General features: G+C 36.2%; 3 protein-coding genes across 3 annotated transcripts; all 3 read right to left on the reverse strand.

Annotated features, from left to right (window-relative positions):
* Positions 1 to 293: 293 nt before the first annotated feature.
* Positions 294 to 4,797, reverse strand: LOC18022623 (ABC transporter B family member 27). The gene is made up of 17 exons (XM_006405605.2): positions 4,560 to 4,797; positions 3,816 to 3,860; positions 3,706 to 3,741; positions 3,549 to 3,623; positions 3,335 to 3,459; positions 3,132 to 3,231; positions 2,780 to 2,951; positions 2,572 to 2,690; positions 2,382 to 2,492; positions 2,146 to 2,290; positions 1,930 to 2,062; positions 1,767 to 1,842; positions 1,459 to 1,524; positions 1,184 to 1,291; positions 999 to 1,106; positions 713 to 910; positions 294 to 620 (listed from the first exon to the last, which is right to left on the reverse strand). The coding sequence occupies exons 1-17, from the start codon at positions 4,641 to 4,643 to the stop codon at positions 411 to 413; spliced, it is 1,911 nt and encodes a 636-aa protein (XP_006405668.1). The 5' UTR covers positions 4,644 to 4,797; the 3' UTR covers positions 294 to 410.
* An 816-nt stretch (positions 4,798 to 5,613) lies between these two features.
* On the reverse strand, positions 5,614 to 8,616 carry LOC18022624 (probable receptor-like protein kinase At5g39020). Its single transcript, XM_024158651.1, is given in 4 exon segments — positions 5,614 to 5,904; positions 5,906 to 6,852; positions 6,883 to 7,110; positions 8,145 to 8,616. Coding segments are annotated over 4 exon segments (1,938 nt in total).
* Positions 8,617 to 13,569: 4,953 nt separating this feature from the next.
* On the reverse strand, positions 13,570 to 16,455 carry LOC18022626 (putative receptor-like protein kinase At5g39000). Its single transcript, XM_006405608.2, has one exon. It carries the CDS (start codon positions 16,374 to 16,376, stop codon positions 13,746 to 13,748), a length of 2,631 nt encoding a protein of 876 aa, XP_006405671.1. The 5' UTR covers positions 16,377 to 16,455; the 3' UTR covers positions 13,570 to 13,745.
* Between the last annotated feature and the right edge of the window lie 360 nt (positions 16,456 to 16,815).

A 16,815-nucleotide genomic window follows, 5' to 3' on the forward strand; every position in this document is an offset into this window, starting at 1 on the left:
ATAAAGCAAAATGTTTCAAAATTGTTAACTCATGATCACATAAAGAAAATTTATTATTTTTTTAAAAATTTTTATTTCGATTAAAACTAAACAATAAATTACTAATACTAAAAGGAATTTTTTTTTTGTTTTTTATATAAATAATTTAGTAGTCTCATATTATTTATTTTGCTGGAGTTCTAATTTTAGTTTTTTTATTGTTTTTTCATAGTTTTTTTTCACGAGTTATAAAATATTAAACAATAAATCCTAGTCCTAATATAGTAAACATATACATTCTAAATCGATATATCTCCCAGGTAAACATATTTCTTGATCTGCACTGCCTCCCAGTCATAGAGAAGTTTTTAGTTTCATAAACAAAGATCTATGTTTTCTTCTTCCGCTGTTGTCAAAAGAATACTAGTATCTCACAAGTTGGTTACAGAGGAAGAACTTTGAAGCTGCCTCTTGACAAGATTAGTGTAGATTCCATTAAAGCTAAGAAGCTCATCATGAGTGCCTTTCTCAGCCACTTGACCATCTGATATAACCGCCACACAATCTGCAGTCTTAACCGTCGATAACCTATGAGCTATCACCAGAACCGTTCTTCCCGCCATCAACGAGTCCATCGCATCCTGCAAACAGAATTTTCAAGATATGAGTAAGTTTTTGACTTTTAATCTTAATTAGTCTTTTGATGTTTGATTCCAAAGTCCTGTTTTATTACCTGAACAAGATATTCGCTTTCAGCATCAAGTGCACTTGTTGCTTCATCAAGAAGTAAGACTCTAGGGTTTGTAAGAAGCGCCCTCGCGATTGCAATCCTCTGTTTCTGTCCTCCTGAGAGACGTATTCCTCGTTCTCCAACAACGGTTTTATACTTATCTGGGAATGTTTCTATGAACTCGTGTGCATTCGCCATTTTCTGCCACAACATTTCATTTTGTTTCCGATCAGCTCACGCCAATAAGGGTTCAAACACCGGGTTCACTGTTGTTTTGGGAGGTGCTTACCGCTGCATTTTCTATATCTGAAAGACTAGCTTCACCGTCAAATCCATATGCGATGTTCTCTTCCACTGAACAGTTGAAAAGAATCGGTTCTTGGCTTACAATGCTGATCTGAAACGAATTCAGAGGAAATTCAAGATTTTGGTTCTACCATTGACATGAATGATTCAAGAAACAGAGAAATTTACCTGTTTGTGAAGGTATTGATGAGATATTTCCATCAAAGAAACTCCATTAAGCAAAATCTTTCCCTTGACAGGATCATAGAATCTCTCTATCAAATTGGCTATGGTCGTCTGCATATTTCCGTAACCAAAACCGATCAAAACAGCAATTTCTTTACAAATCTTTCATATTGAAATACATGTTAATTTCTTGAAAAACAAACCAAAACTGAAACTGTATTAAAACCGAACCGGAAGTGTTCTTATAATATACAGAAAACCGTTTGATCTGAACTTACTTTTCCTCCACCACTTGGTCCAACAAGTGCAACTTTTGAACCTGGTGTCAACCTCAACGATATTCCCTGCACATATTCAGCGTTATAATCCTCCAAAATGTATAATATTGTTTCCTCTGACATTTTAGTAACGCTTGAGTCAAGAAGATTACAAAAAAAAAAACACCAAACCTTGATTGTTCTACCATACTTTCATCATGGTAATTGTCTATAAGGTGAAGGAAAAACTAACCAGACATCATCCTAAACCTTTTTATGTTTCTTCTGATAAAATTTGTGTTAACAAAGAATTTGACAATTTGTGTTACCTTGAGTATCATGTGACTGGGGCGAGAAGGATAAGCAAACCAGACGTCATTTATTTCCACATCTCCATCAGGATTACTGCAATCATAATACTCCCAAGATATAAACAGAAAGTGTTCTTATGATATAGAAAAGTAATCTTGGGAATATAAGAGGAAATCTCACCCTACAGGACACTTATCCCCTGAATTTGCCATGCTAGAAACACGGTCCAAGATCTGAAAAACCCTTCTACTAGCGCCTGCAGCTTTCATTGCAGTTGTGTACAAACTCGATAAAGAAGATACCGATGAACCAACTGCCAAAACAATATCTTAGTTTAAACACAATATCTCTTCCACAAATACCAAATAAAGGAAGAAACACAGATGCAAATGAAACCTGTGAGGCTATATAGAATGAAGGAAGTGAGTGCTCCAACGGTCATGGAACCAGTTATTGTTAAGTATGCTCCATAACTAACAACCGTAATAACAGATAACGTGAAAGCTGCATTTAGTCCTCCAAAGAACAGACCAACAAGTACCTAAATCACTCAGAAAACAGATATATCCTCTCAGAGAAACATCAAAAAAAGATTTAACATTTAGGAAATGGTTTATTCCACAAAGACTCACAGCTTGTTTAAGTCCTAGCTTCAGAGTCTCATCGACTTTCTCGGAGTATTGTGATACCATATAACCTTCTTTTGCGAAAGATCTAACTGTTCGGATTGCTCCAAAAGATTCCTAAACATTGATCCAATCCAGTTTTTAAATACTAACAGAGAAAAGACATCTATATGAGAAACGGGAAAAAAAAGATAACCTCAGCAATTGATGCAGCAACAGCAGCTGCTGCTTGAGTTGTGTGTGAAAGTTCACGGAGATATCGCCCGAATTGTTTCACTGCAACTGAAATTACTGGAACCACTACTAGTGCCAACACTGTAAAAGCATGAACAAGAAGATTAAGTCTGTCTTCTTATTCCATCTATTGGTAACAGAAACCAAACAAGAAAGGAGAAGCATCTTACATGTTAGTTTCCAAGATGATGTAAACATGAAACCAACTCCAATAAGCGCGGTTGTTACATTACGAAGAGCTTCAGAAAGATTTGTAGTTGCAGCGTTTTTTATGATTTGAGTGTCTTCAGATAGTCTACTTAAGAGTTCTCCGGTTTTCGTAACATCATAAAATGCTATTTCCTGTCAGCAGAGAGCAACAAAAAAACATTTTTAAGTTTCTTTCTCTTATAAAAGCATATCAAGTTCTTGTGGAGTTAACTCATTAGATATCAAAAGTCACAGACAATGCGTGAAAGACTAACCAAAAGAACCAAAGCAATAGATAAAGGAAACCATAAGAGTCTTGAGTAAATTCTTTACCTGATGCATTAAGTGTTTGAACAAATCCTTTCTCAATCGAGCCACAACTCTTTCACTGGCTGAATTAAATAGCCACGCTCGCACAGCTGTGCATAACGATCTAAAGAAACCAAGAAAACAGAAAAGTAAAAGTTATAGAACCAAACCAAAACTCTAAAGCTCAAAGCAATGACTAAAGGAAGAATCTTGAAGAATGTAATTACCCAATAACAACGATAAGCAAAATGATTACTACGGCGTTTCTAACAGCGCGAATGGATTCCGTTTGTTGTTCAGGCGTCTTGACATCTCTGGATACAATGTCTATAATCATTCCACCAAATTTTGGCTGCATCACATAAAAAAAAAAGAGATATTAGTCCTTCTACAGTATTAACTCCTAATATGAAGTCAAAGATAGAGAGATGAGACACATACAACGAGGAGATTCGTTGTTGAAGCTATCAACAAAGCAATGGTACCAATCACTAGCTTTCCTGCATCAGGTTTTGCCTGGAAAGCATAAATTTTTGAGTAAATCACGAATCTTTATATAAAACTACTAAACGATTTTGCTGACCAAGAATCCACTCACCAACGAAAAGACTCTGCCAAACCCTACATTTGCTGCCTGAAAAAAACCAAATAAGATAATATCACTTCTACTTATAAAAAGTTTGTGTCAAAAACAGCACAAACAAATACCTCAGTTACACCGTGCTCGAGATCATTCGGACCATTCTCGCTTGTCTGCTCGAAAGAAGAATGAGTAAACAAAATAACAGTTAGAAAGTCGGTTAGTTATATGGAGCCAAGGTTTTCATTGAAGCACATTTCAAGCATAAACATGGCAAAATCATATTCAAGAATCAAACTTTGAAGGACTTTCTTCTGTGACTAGCTTCTGTTAAGACAAACTAACAGTTAGAAATTCGCTTAGTTATTTGGAGCCAAGGTTTTCACTGAAGCACATTCTTAGTTTTCAAGCATAAACATGGCAAAATAAGATTCAAGAATCAAATTTTGAAGGACCTTCTGTGTGTTAGGACAATCAAACAATTAGAAATTCGGTTAGTTATATGAGCCAAGGTTTTTTCACTGAGCCACAATCAGATTCAAGATTCAAACCTTCTTCTGTGACTAGCTTCTGTTAGGACAATCTAATTGTTCAAATTGAATGATCACTGGTAAAGTGAGAACCCTTCAAAAAATTAGCCAGACTCTTCGAATTGACCAGTAATTCTAAGTCACATGACACTCGCGAGTGTTCTAAAAACCACAAATCTTCAAATAACAGTTACAAATTAAGAAATTTCTGATAAATTGACTCAACTTCCAGAGTCAAAGGACAAAACCTTTCCGGACATCGATCATGAAACTTTACAAAAAAGCATGAATCATCGACATAAAAGTAAGAACAAGAAAGATTTATGGAATTGGAAAACAGACCTGGTTCTGCAACAGAGGATCTCTGCTTCCACTACCATAACCTCTGCTTGACGTCCTACCAGTCAACAGTTTCTTGTTGCCCATCTCAAAAATATTTTTTTTTTTAAATTGTTGGGTATTCTTTATCTCCCTTAAGAATATTGAGGTTTCGGTGGAGAGAAACTTAAGGATTTTAGTGTTCTGTCTAATAAGGATCTTATTTTCTAGCCATGGAATATCGATTTGATGCTGTTTCTTTTCCAACCACGTTGTCATTTCCTCGTGGAAAATTGCGCATTGCGTATTAATTTATAATTTTCTCGAGAAAACAAATAAACAAATGAAATCTAATTTAGTTTATTTCTTTGGTCAACATGAAATCTAATTTAGTTTAGATCCACAATAACTTTGGAAACATCGTCTGAGAGGTTCATTTTTCGTTTATGAAATCGACAGAGAAATGCGATTGAACCTAAAAATCAAATTGGTGTTCGTTTCCTCTACGATTTTCTTTTAAATTTGGGAATACATACTAATTTATATTTTGTTAATAAAGAAACTCTAGGTTAGCATTAACTAGTTTTTTTTTTGGTAAACTTCACACTAACTAGTTGATGTAATTAACCTTTTTATCTTTTCAAAGACATATCTACTTAGTTAGTAAGGGAATAAACCATTACTTTTGTCTAGTATTGTATGTTTGAGTTAAAAATGTTAGCGTTGTGGTGTCACAATGAATTCAATTAAACCCGTATCATTTAAAAAATTGCTTACCAAATTAACTGTTATTTATGTAAGTAATCAACTTTCTAACTAATCAAATGATACTCAACGTGCACATTAGTAGGTCGTGCCAACTTTATCACAAAAGTAAACCGGGTTTTCTAGGAGTAATACAGTACATGATATCCCGTTTCAAGAAAAAACATATGCATAACATGATACTGATACTATCAGATTCTTTAGAAAATATTTGAACACTATCCTACTGTATTTTAAAATGTTTCTTATCTTTTAGATTTCTTTCAATAGAAATCAGAAATGAACCACACTTTGGCGCTATATATTCGTAGAATCAAAGGTTTGAGTTTTCCCCATCTTCCTCGCCATTAGAAAGTGAAGTAAGTGAAGAAGATTCAGGAATAAACCTTGTGGAAATATGCATAGAAGGCTTAGGGGGGACTTCAAGATCATCCAGACTTCCCTCTATCATCTCGACGACTTTGTTCATCGATGGACGATCTGTTGGGCAAGGTTGAATACACCAGAGACTCACCAAGACCATCTTTTTTGCAATCTCTTTTTCCTCTTTAGTTATCTCATCTCCAAGTCTCCACGTTTGTTGTTGTCCGTTTTCAAGATCCTTTATAGACCCAATCAGGAAAGTAGGTTGAGCTAGCGTTGGAAGCTGTGGTTTCAATTATTTCTTTGTTTCTTGCTCCGATCATCTCGAGGACCAACATTCCATAACTGTACACATCTGACTTATGGGAGATTCCGCCATACATTCTTGAGAACACCTCAGGTGCAATGTAACCTATAGTTCCTCTTGCATCTATCAGTGACATAATGCTTTCTCTCTTTTCACATAATTTAGCAAGGCCAAAGTCTGAGACTTTAGGACAAAGATTGCCATCTAGCAGAATATTCTGAGGTTTAATGTCCAAATGCACAATTCTTGTTTTGCATCCGTAATGCAAGTACTCCAATCCACGAGCAATGCCTAGCGCGATGGCATATAGCGTTGTCACATCGAGAGTCAATGGCTTCTTTCTAGAGATGAACTGATCCAAGGACCCATTCTCTAGAAACTCATATATAATTGCTCTTTTGGACCCTTCATTGCAGAAACCAAGAAGAGATACAATGTTTGCATGAGATGTTTGGCTCATGCTAGCAACTTCGTTGATGAAATCTTCACCATTTCCCTTCAAATCCTTCAATACCTTTACCGCAACCTTACGATCGTTAGAGAGGCTTCCTCCATAGACAGTTCCAAATCCTCCTTTCCCAACAATGTGTGAAAATGACTTTGTAATTCTCTTCACTTCTGCGTAAGTGTATTGTTTCAATAAAACCTTGAACATGATGACACTATTTTCCTTCCTATTCTTCTTCCTCTTCATCTGACGCATCAACAACTTGAGGATAACAATGAACGTCACCAGCCCAATTGCGAGACCAATCACTGTGAGTGTTATAACCACAACATGTGATTTGCCTTTGCCTTTTCTTATATCCTGCGTTACAGATTTTGGTGTAGGATTTGGATTAGGTCCAGCGAGATTACTGTCAAAATCACTCATCTTGAGAATCATTCAGAATAGCGTCGAGATACTTTTGCTGACGTCTTGGCCGGCTACGTTTAACCGGTGAATGGTCTCGAAAGCCGTTGTGTTATCAATTTCAAAGTCAACGGTGCTAACAACGTTTGTGATGACGTCGTCAAAACCTCCCTTTGAATAAAACCGATCAGGCATGGAAACAATCTCGATGCCGTTTACGAAAGCTACCGAATTCGGAGACGGCGTGAAGGTGAGATTGAGAGACTGGTTAACCGGAACGATAAACTCTTTGGAAGGTTTTGAAAGTGTTGTGTTGACTGACTTGAGCAAGTGTCTAGAAGTAGTTGTTGTATCAGTTCAAAGTAACTCACGAAGTAATACAAGGAAGCAGTACATAGCTTCTGATGACGTGAGGCTAAAGCGTGAGCTGTGGAAACAAGACACATATGCTAGATTGAGACAGAATCGATGATCTTAATGTGGCAGTTCAGACAGGGACACTGGGCAGTTTCTGATGCAGTTGCTGAGGCAGTGTTTGATGCAGGTGCTAGTAGAGCAGATGCGAAAACAGTGGTATATGCGAGTGATAATCAGTGATCAACACCTGATGGAAAAATATTGTGGTGATCAAGAATATTGCAGTTGGTTACATCAGCGGATGTATCAGACGATGAATCAGTCAATGAGTTAGTCGATGAGTTAGTCGATGAGTCAGTTGATGAGTCAATCGTCATATCAGGAGGCAAGAACTTGGTGTGGCGCAGAAGCTGACGTGGCAAGTGGTTTGCTGAGCTGGATAAAATCACTGGAACGTATATCTGGTGTAACAGATTTGGTAAGTAGATAAACTTGGGGAGCAAGTTGTATCTAGCCGAATCTGTTGAAGATCCTAGGGTTTAGGATCGATATATATACCAAAAGGCGGTTTCATAAACAGGTGACGCGCTTAGGGTATTGTTGTAAGATGCACACAGGTGTGTGGCGTCGTCCCACCATACGAGACTTGTAAAGTTCATTGGTGATAGTTTATGGAGTATAAACACATCTGGAAGATGGTGTTTGTATCGGTTGTAGCCGAGCGGTAGTCTTTGTAGAGATATCGTATCTAAAGGTTCTCTATCTAGAAAAGAGTGGTAGGCATTGTAGTGTTGGATACTACCGCAATTGTAATTGCAATCTTGTTCTAGTGGATTTGTTCTGGACTAGGTCTCAAGTATGTAGGGAAACTGAACCTCGTTAAAAATGCCGTGTGTTCTTTACTTTATGCTTGTCATATGTTCATTATGGTCGTGAAGTATATTAGAACGCACATAGAGCTAGCCACGAATATGCACTTTCAGGTTTGACTTGATTCCGGTTTTGGAAGTCCTTATGGTTAAATCGGGACTGAAGTTTTTCAAGAGAGTGAAACCGTTGACGGTGACGGAGAAGAATGAATTGACGGCGTCGAAACCGGATATGTAACGGGTCGGGTAAAAGTATAACCGGAGGAATTTCAAGCCGGGAGAGAGTGGAACACTGTAGGTGAATTCAGATTGGAAAATCCGAGCTTCCATGTACGGAATCTGGTAATCCACAACGTCTTTGTATAAAACATTTGAAGAGAACGATGCGTTGAGTATATTCGACGCCATAAGCTTGTGCTCCTCCGACGTCCAAGTTCGGCCACCGTCGACTGTGTTGTAGGTAGCGCCGCAATTGATGAAGAAGATTTCGGTGGGATCGTATGCCGCCGTTGCTCCATTGGTGACGGAAACGAGAATATTCAAAACAAATAAAATGTAGCAGATCATCGGATTTGTTTTTAAGAAAGAAAAAAAAAACAAGATCTAGGCCGATTATGAAGAAGATAAGACATGAAGCGAATGAGTCTAATATTTTCAAAAAAAAAAAAAAAAGTGAGTGAGTCTATGGGTCAACCGTTGACTTATGACTGAGATGTTTCGAATAAATTAATCAGATCGAGAATAATCAAACAAACACAAACGTAGAAGACTCTGTCAACCAAAAAAACTATTAACTTAAAAAACAAAAACAATCAAACAAATACCGTTCAATCACTCACTAACCTAGAAGACTCTGGTCACTAAGTCTAATATTTGCTGATTTAAAACCAAATATACAGATATTTTCATTTCTCTAAATTATAAGTTTATGTGAACCAATTAGTAAATCAACTAGATCAATGGGACCACTATTCACTATATGACATATAGTAAAGAAGAATGAGTTAGTTTGCTTATGTTTTCCTGGTCTGCCTAGCGAAACTAGTTCAAATTGCTCGACAAATTTAATTCTCAAAAATACCACTAAAACAAGATTTCATTCCAAACATAATACTATTATTAATATTTTTTTCTAAAACTATCACAAACATTGCTTTTTCCACAAATACCATAAAATTAAAATTAAAATTTTAACCCTCTCAAAACTAGACTCTAAACCCTCAAAAATATAATAAACCCTAAACCCAAAATACTAAATCCAAACTTAAACCTAAAGTTTTCGTACTACTTATAATGGCTGACTATCAAATGGTTAAGGATGTCACTGCTTGTGAAGAGTACAAACAAACCATCAAAGTGAAGATTTACAAACGTTGGGAATCCTTTGATGGAAATAGTCTACCAGGAATGAGTTTCATTTTGATAGATGAAGATGTAAGTTTTTATAAAAACACTATATATGTAATTTTATAATTTTTATATTCATATTTTCTTAGACAAAATTTTATGAAAAATTCAGGGATCCAATATTGCTACATCGGTTGACAACCTTCAACTTTCATACATTGAACGTGTTTTCTTAGAAGGTGCTTGGGTTGAAGTTTCGAAGTTTGGTGTGATTAATTCCAACTGGGAAGAAAGAATGACTCAGACATGCTTTTCAAATAATCCTAAACAATCAGACAAAGGCCTCGACCATTTGACATTTGACAGAAGATCCATTCCATAAGTTGACAGATTTCAGTCATGTTTACAATAAGCCATACACACTACTACCCAATTGGTACGTATTTGATTATATAACATACAAAAAATACATATGCTTCATTTATTTATACTTTTTTTGTTTATTAACTACTTTCATGTATACAAATTTATAAATCTCATATATGTCCCAACAGATTTATTAGGTGTTCTTGATAAACCAATTGGAAACATTGTAACTGCTGTTCATCCAGATGGAACAATGGTCCCAACCATTTGTTTCCGTATAAGAGATTTTGAGTAAGTCTGTCATATACAGTATAAAGTTGATTGTTTTTTCTTCATTAATACAACTTATATTCATTCATTTCTTAAGGGATTACACGCTTGATTGCGTTGCCCGTGGTGTTTTGGCATATGACATCAAAGAAAAGTGTGATTGCAAACTTATGAAAGGACAATACGCCATATGTGTTTTGACGGATTGGGTTGTTCACAGAAATATGAGTATGTTTAAATAATAGTTCATATTAGATTGTTTTATTACTGTTTAATAATATTCCTAACATATAATATTTGCTTAGATGGAATGACTATCTATGATTACGATGGAGGAAGACTATCCCGTTTCATTGTTGCACCACCGATCGATGAAGTCCTCCGTTTCAGACTTGAGTAATATAGTAAATAATTTGGATATCTATATTTCCATATTATTTTTGCCTCATATCGTAACTATACTATTTTTTCTTTTTTTTATACAGTCTTTGGAACAAGAGAAGGACTGCGGAAAACACATCTGGAAATTCTAATGTGATGGATTAGTAGAGTTTTGCTTTTATTATTTATCTATGATTGTACATTTTCATTTGCATTAGTAATAATAAGAGGAATGAACTCATCTTTTTCATATTCGGATTATGAAGTTTAATGTATTTCTATTCCATATATTATTCTTAATTCATAATTAATTTAATTCTATTATTATTTTCATGATTTGAACTTTTTTAATATCGACACTTAATTCAAATGCTTATGCCATTTTACATCACATTCGTGATTTTTTTGTCTACACACATCAATATCTAATATGAATTATCGAATCATATTTTACTATTTAATAACTAACAAATAACCAAAACAATAATATAACAAAGTAACAAAAAAAATGCTAAAGACAATTACAATACAACATTCCTCTACACACAATTATTAATCTAACTCTAAATTATATATAATTTAGTACAAATCATTAGTTTATAAATATAGTATGTCTACATACGTTAAAACTAGATATCTAAACTGATTAGAACATAATCCCGTGCACAGCACGGGTCAAAATCTAGTTTAATCTATAAACCCTTAATTTTTTTTACATGATCCATTTTCCTTTTTCCTTCATGAGACAGTAATCTCTGTTTTTCATTATTTTCTGCTTCCGCTAAGATAAACATCGTGAATGAGTAATTTAAGACTTCGGCTGCATTGGGGTTTGGAAAGATTTAAATATATAAGGCCTTTTCAAAAAAAAAAAATATATAGGCTACTAATCTTGGGAGAAAAATAAAATAAAAAGAGAGATGTTTAATTTTTCCTTTGAATATCATACAGTATATAATAACATAATTGTGTTAGTGGATGAATATTTGATTTATTGGAAGAATAATAGATTTCCGTAAGAATTAAATAAAGAGATGATTTTTAATAAAATTTTAAACTTAAATAAAAAAAAACAACATATTAATCATATTTTAGCATATTACATCTTATCTATATATACATAAAATTTTATAATTATTAATTTATATTTATGTTGGAACCATATATTTACAAAGGGGTTTCGAAAAAATTATTATTTTATCAAATTTGATGGATTTTTACAATATTGACTCGATTCAGACCAGATAAATTTATTAATTTATAATAATTATTAATTTATTGAGTATTAATTTATAAAAATTCTATCGTATATGTATATAGAGATGGAAACAACTGAGTTTCCTAAACTAATAGAAATAATACATACATTAATATTCCTAAACTAAAATATTGACAAATATCTAAATCTTTTCTTTATCAGTTAAATCTTACTTTATCTTCGTAATATCGACCATTCGATCTTGGTCTATCTCATCAATCTCACAATAGCGTTGATCTCAAAATAGAGTTTCTAAAGAACATGCTAAGCCCACGAAATTGCATATTATGAACCAAAGATAGTTCTACACAATTGAAGCCATGCTCAGACCTCAGAAGATTATGTTAAGCTTAAAAAGTTTTAAATTGGGTAAAGGAAAAGTTAGAGGCATACCAATCTTATTTCTATAAGAAAAGAAAAAATTAAGTCTAAAATATACGTCAATTACTTACGTATGATCGAAAACTAACAGTACGCAAGACTTTATTAGGTAAACTGCATATACATGCCATGATTCATAACCATCCCTACACCTATACGTATAAATGAATAGATGGGATAGAAAATCACCCATATAAATCAAGAGCAATCAAACACAACTTATAAATAACTCTTTATAGATTAAGAGCAAAATCAGAAGAAAAACTATATTACGATTAAAGAATAAAAATAAAAACGCAACTTAATCAGATAAATATTCAGCATCCACATATCTATGAAGTTTCATAGAAATATCTAGGTGTCCCTTAAACACTACACATCGATCACTGTTCAAACCGACGAGGCCGGCCTTACAAGTGATCAGGCGATCGCTGGTCCGAGGAGGCAATGGAATCTTCGCCCGACCCAACACAGTAATACCCTTCGATGTTCCGGGATCTTGCCACGAATTTATTCTTTGAAATTCAATGTAAAGGTATTGATCTTCAGGAAAATCTAAAGGAATTACAATGTATTGCTTATCGTTGAACCAATGGAAGCCTCTGAAAGACTTCACCACTTGTCTTTCGTACTGATCTTCTGCGTCTGTCCATACCATAACTTTAAAGTACTCGTAAGGTTGCGTAGGATCTTCTTCATCGATTATGAATCCTTTAGAGAACTTCAGGATTAACTCTATGTTTTCGGGCACTATTTCTTGAACTCTTTTTCCCTCACGAATTAATCTTTGCCTCTTTAACATTGTCATCATAGTGAGAAAGAGTACGTTAAAGATTTTGCTAGGTTAGGGCTTGAAAGAACTTATATATTTTATTATAAAGAGATTTCATGGATGTGGAATATTTACATTCTTTTTTTTCCCGGGGAAATAAAGAGTAATTATTATTATAGGATACATACTTGTTTTGTTGCTAAATAAAAAAGGATATATATTTTTTTCTGTTGTTGTTCTAGAAGGATAATTATGTGGTATGATTGAGCGTATAAAATAAAAAATTGCTTGTTTATTTTGATTAAGAAGGATAATTGTGTGATTTTTTCGTTAAGAAAAAAGCGGTGTCAAAAATAATTTTTAGTTCTAGAAGGATAATTATATTTATGTGGTTGTCAAAAATAATTGTTTCTTTTTATTCTAGAAGGATAATTATGTGGTATGATTAACGTTTTTTTTTTTAATTACTTCTTTATTTTGTTCTAGAAGGATAGTTGTGTGATTTTTTCGTTAAGCGAAAAACAGTCTAAAAAATAATTGTTTATTTTAACGCCTAATTTCATTAGATTAAACATTATAAGAGTAATACAATTAGTTTGACAACCTTGAAGGAATCTAATTGAAATAAACACATAGATCAACTGTATTTTCAAGTGATATGCCGCAATATTCAGTTCTCTGTTTAACTTGATCCAGAGAGCTTCCCCATCCAATGACGGATATCGATTTTAGAAAAAAAAATAACTCTTTTGACATGTAGCAAAATTATACTAGAAATAAGTGTTTTATATACATTGAAATCTGCTGGACCACATATATATAGTAAATAATTTTAATTTTAAATACAAAATAGATATACATCATAATTTAACAAAATATAATAATACATATAACCAGGATGGTAACTCCAACAATCAAAACCTACCTTGCTTTAGGATCTTTGATCTCTGAAAATACTCCCCAACTCGAATCACTCGCAAGAGGAACAGAATCATCACCATCGGACGTGGTAGATTTCGACACGTGTCCTGTAGTTCTGCTAAACAAATCTTCTCCGTCCGTTGTCGTACCTACCTCACCACGTGGCATATCCAGAGAATCCACGTCATTAATCTTTTCACCACTCTCGTGAAGCTGAAGCGCAAACTCAAGCCCCCAAACGACGTCGTTCATTGATGGCCGTTCGGTTCCACGACCCTCAACACATCTCACCGCGATCCCACAGAACTTCTCCAACGATATCGGAGTAATATCAGCCGTTAGATCTTCGTCGATGATCTCGTCAACGGTTCCTTTCTTGTAGTTTGACTTCACCCATCTGATCAAATCTGCTTCTTCCGGTGGAACATTCTGGAGTTTGACCGGTCTACAACACATAACCTCCAAAAGAACAACTCCAAATGAGTACACGTCAGATTTTTCCGTCAAGACTTGACGGCGACAATACTCAGGGTCCAAGTAACCAAACGTTCCTCTAACGACCGTCGAGACGTGCGTTTGAGATGCACTAGTAGGACCCACTTTAGACAACCCAAAGTCAGAGACTTTAGCTACGTAGTTCTCATCAAGAAGTATGTTCGTTGTTTTGATGTCTCTATGTATGATCATGTGCTTCGCGCCTGTATGGAGATACTGTAGACCACGAGCCGCTCCAATGCAAATCTCTAACCTCCGTTTCCACGTCAATGGAGGATCAAAGACCTTGTTTCTCTTGTAAAGATGGTCTTTAAGTGTACCGTGTGGCATATACTCGTAGACAAGCACCATCTCGTTCTCGTCGTCGCAATATCCGATCAGAGAAACGAGATGTATGTGTCGGAGCATTGAGAGCATCTCGATCTCTGTTTCGAACTCTTTAGCTCCTTGGTTCGATGAGATCTCTAACCGTTTAACCGCCACAAGCGTGGCTCCACCGTCGATTCTTCCTTTGTAAACTGTACCAAACCCGCCTACTCCAACGACTAGTTTCTCCTCGAAATCGTTTGTGGCGGCTTTGATTTCGACGATTGAGAATCGACGGCAGAGATCTGACGGCAGAGATGAGCCCGTGGACCCGGTATGATGAGGCAGAGGAGTCCACGAGCTTGTAGTCTTGCTTGTGTTATTTACACTAAACTCCTCCTTCTTCTTCTTCTTCTTCTTCTTCCTCTTCATGATGATGAAGACAACAACAAACATTGCTAGCACAATTGCAGAACCAACCACTGCGAGTATTATAACCAAAACATGAGACTTTCCTTTGTCTTTTTCTCTTTCTCGCGTTGCAGAGTTCGGTGTAAAACGTGGTGGAGGATCTGGATTAGGTCCAGCGAGATTACCTTCAGGGTCACTCAGCTTGAGAATCTCTAAACCATTCAGAATAGCGTCAAGATACCTTGGACTCGTCTCATTGTAAGGACGCAAGTCAAGTTGCAGATTACGACTCTGCCCATTTTCAGAACCAACATATAAATTGAAATCTAGATACATCGGAACCCGAGAACCACCGCTCAACTGAATCACATCCATCTCAAGCTTAGCCATCTGATTTCCCAAGAAGATGGAGAAGACACGTTCTCCTGTTTCGTCTACTTCAGGTAAAGTCTCACAGAAATGAAGCCTAACAAGATAGTTAAACCCGGCATCGACATTTAAGGGCCATGTCAAGTTAAAGTTAAGGTTTAGTTTAGGATTCTTGATGTTCCCCATGGAGCGAAACGTCTTGTACACATCTTCCGGCGCAACGTAAACCGGAGTTTCCTCTGTGTAGGTTATTTCCGCATCCGGTACGTCCGGTTTGAGTCCTGAGTTTTCGCTGAGTATGAACTCATCATCGGAAAGCCAACGCCTGAACATATCCGTGTCGCTGACGTCTTGTCCGGCTACGTTTAACCGGTAAACGGTCTCGAAAGCGGTTTTGTTGTCTATGTGGAAGTCAACGGTGCTACCGACGTTAGTTATCACGTCGTCAAATCCTCCCTTTGAGTAAAACCGGTCAGGAATGGAGAGAATCTCGATTCCGTTAACGAAAGCTAAAGAGTTCGGAGACGGCGTGAAGGTGAGATTCAACGTGTTGTGGTGAACCGGGACGATAAACTCTTTGATTAAGAAATTTGATACCGGTTTGGAAGCCCTTACCGTTAAATCCGCGCTGAAGTTTTCCATTAGAGTGAAACCGTTGACGGTGACGGAGAACAAGGAGTTGACGGCGTCGAAACCCGGTTTGTAACTGGTCGGGTAAATATATAACCGGAGGAATTTATCGCCGGGAGAAACTGGAAAACTGTAAGTGAATTCAGATCGGAAAATTCGAGCCGTCGTGTAAGGCACCTGAGGAACACCGGAGTCTTGGAATGATGATTCCGAAGGGAACGACGCGTTGACTGGATTCGACGACAGAATTTTCCGATTCTCCGCCGTCCAGTTCCGGCCAGTGTTGTCGACGGTGTCGGAGGTAGCGCCGCAGTTGAAGAGAAAAACATCGGTGGGAGTGTACGCCGCCGTTGCTCCTTCTCCGACGGCAGCGGCGGCGGAAACTAGTATGGAGAAAATTAATAAAGCGTGACGAAACATCAGAAATTTTTAAGTCGGAATTGAAAAATGAGAATTATTGAAGGATTTGAGAGATAAGAGTTTTTTTTTTTGTTGAGTGTATGATTTGAGGCCAAGCCTGAATGACTTTAGGGGTCAATGGTTGACTTACTTTTCAGGTCAAGCAAAAGAAGAAGGTTTCGATGACATTTCTTACGGCGCGCCCTCGTTCCATGTGCCTCATTTTCTCATCGGGTCGTTTCGCATTCCACTGCACGAGAACACGTTGATTTCTGGTTCCATGAGATTGGCATCCAATCAGAGTAGTTAGGCATTCTCGCTTTGCCGAATTGGAGAAGCTGATCCGAGCAAGTTGGGACCTAGATATATATTGGTTATCCCTTGGGGGATTTTTAAGTGGTCTCCCTATTATACAAAGGAGAAAATTAAGATCATCATGGATCTTTACTTTGCTTTATTC

Source organism: Eutrema salsugineum, unplaced genomic scaffold, assembly GCF_000478725.1.
Source record: "Eutrema salsugineum unplaced genomic scaffold, Eutsalg1_0 scaffold_14, whole genome shotgun sequence".
NCBI lineage: Eukaryota > Viridiplantae > Streptophyta > Magnoliopsida > Brassicales > Brassicaceae > Eutrema > Eutrema salsugineum.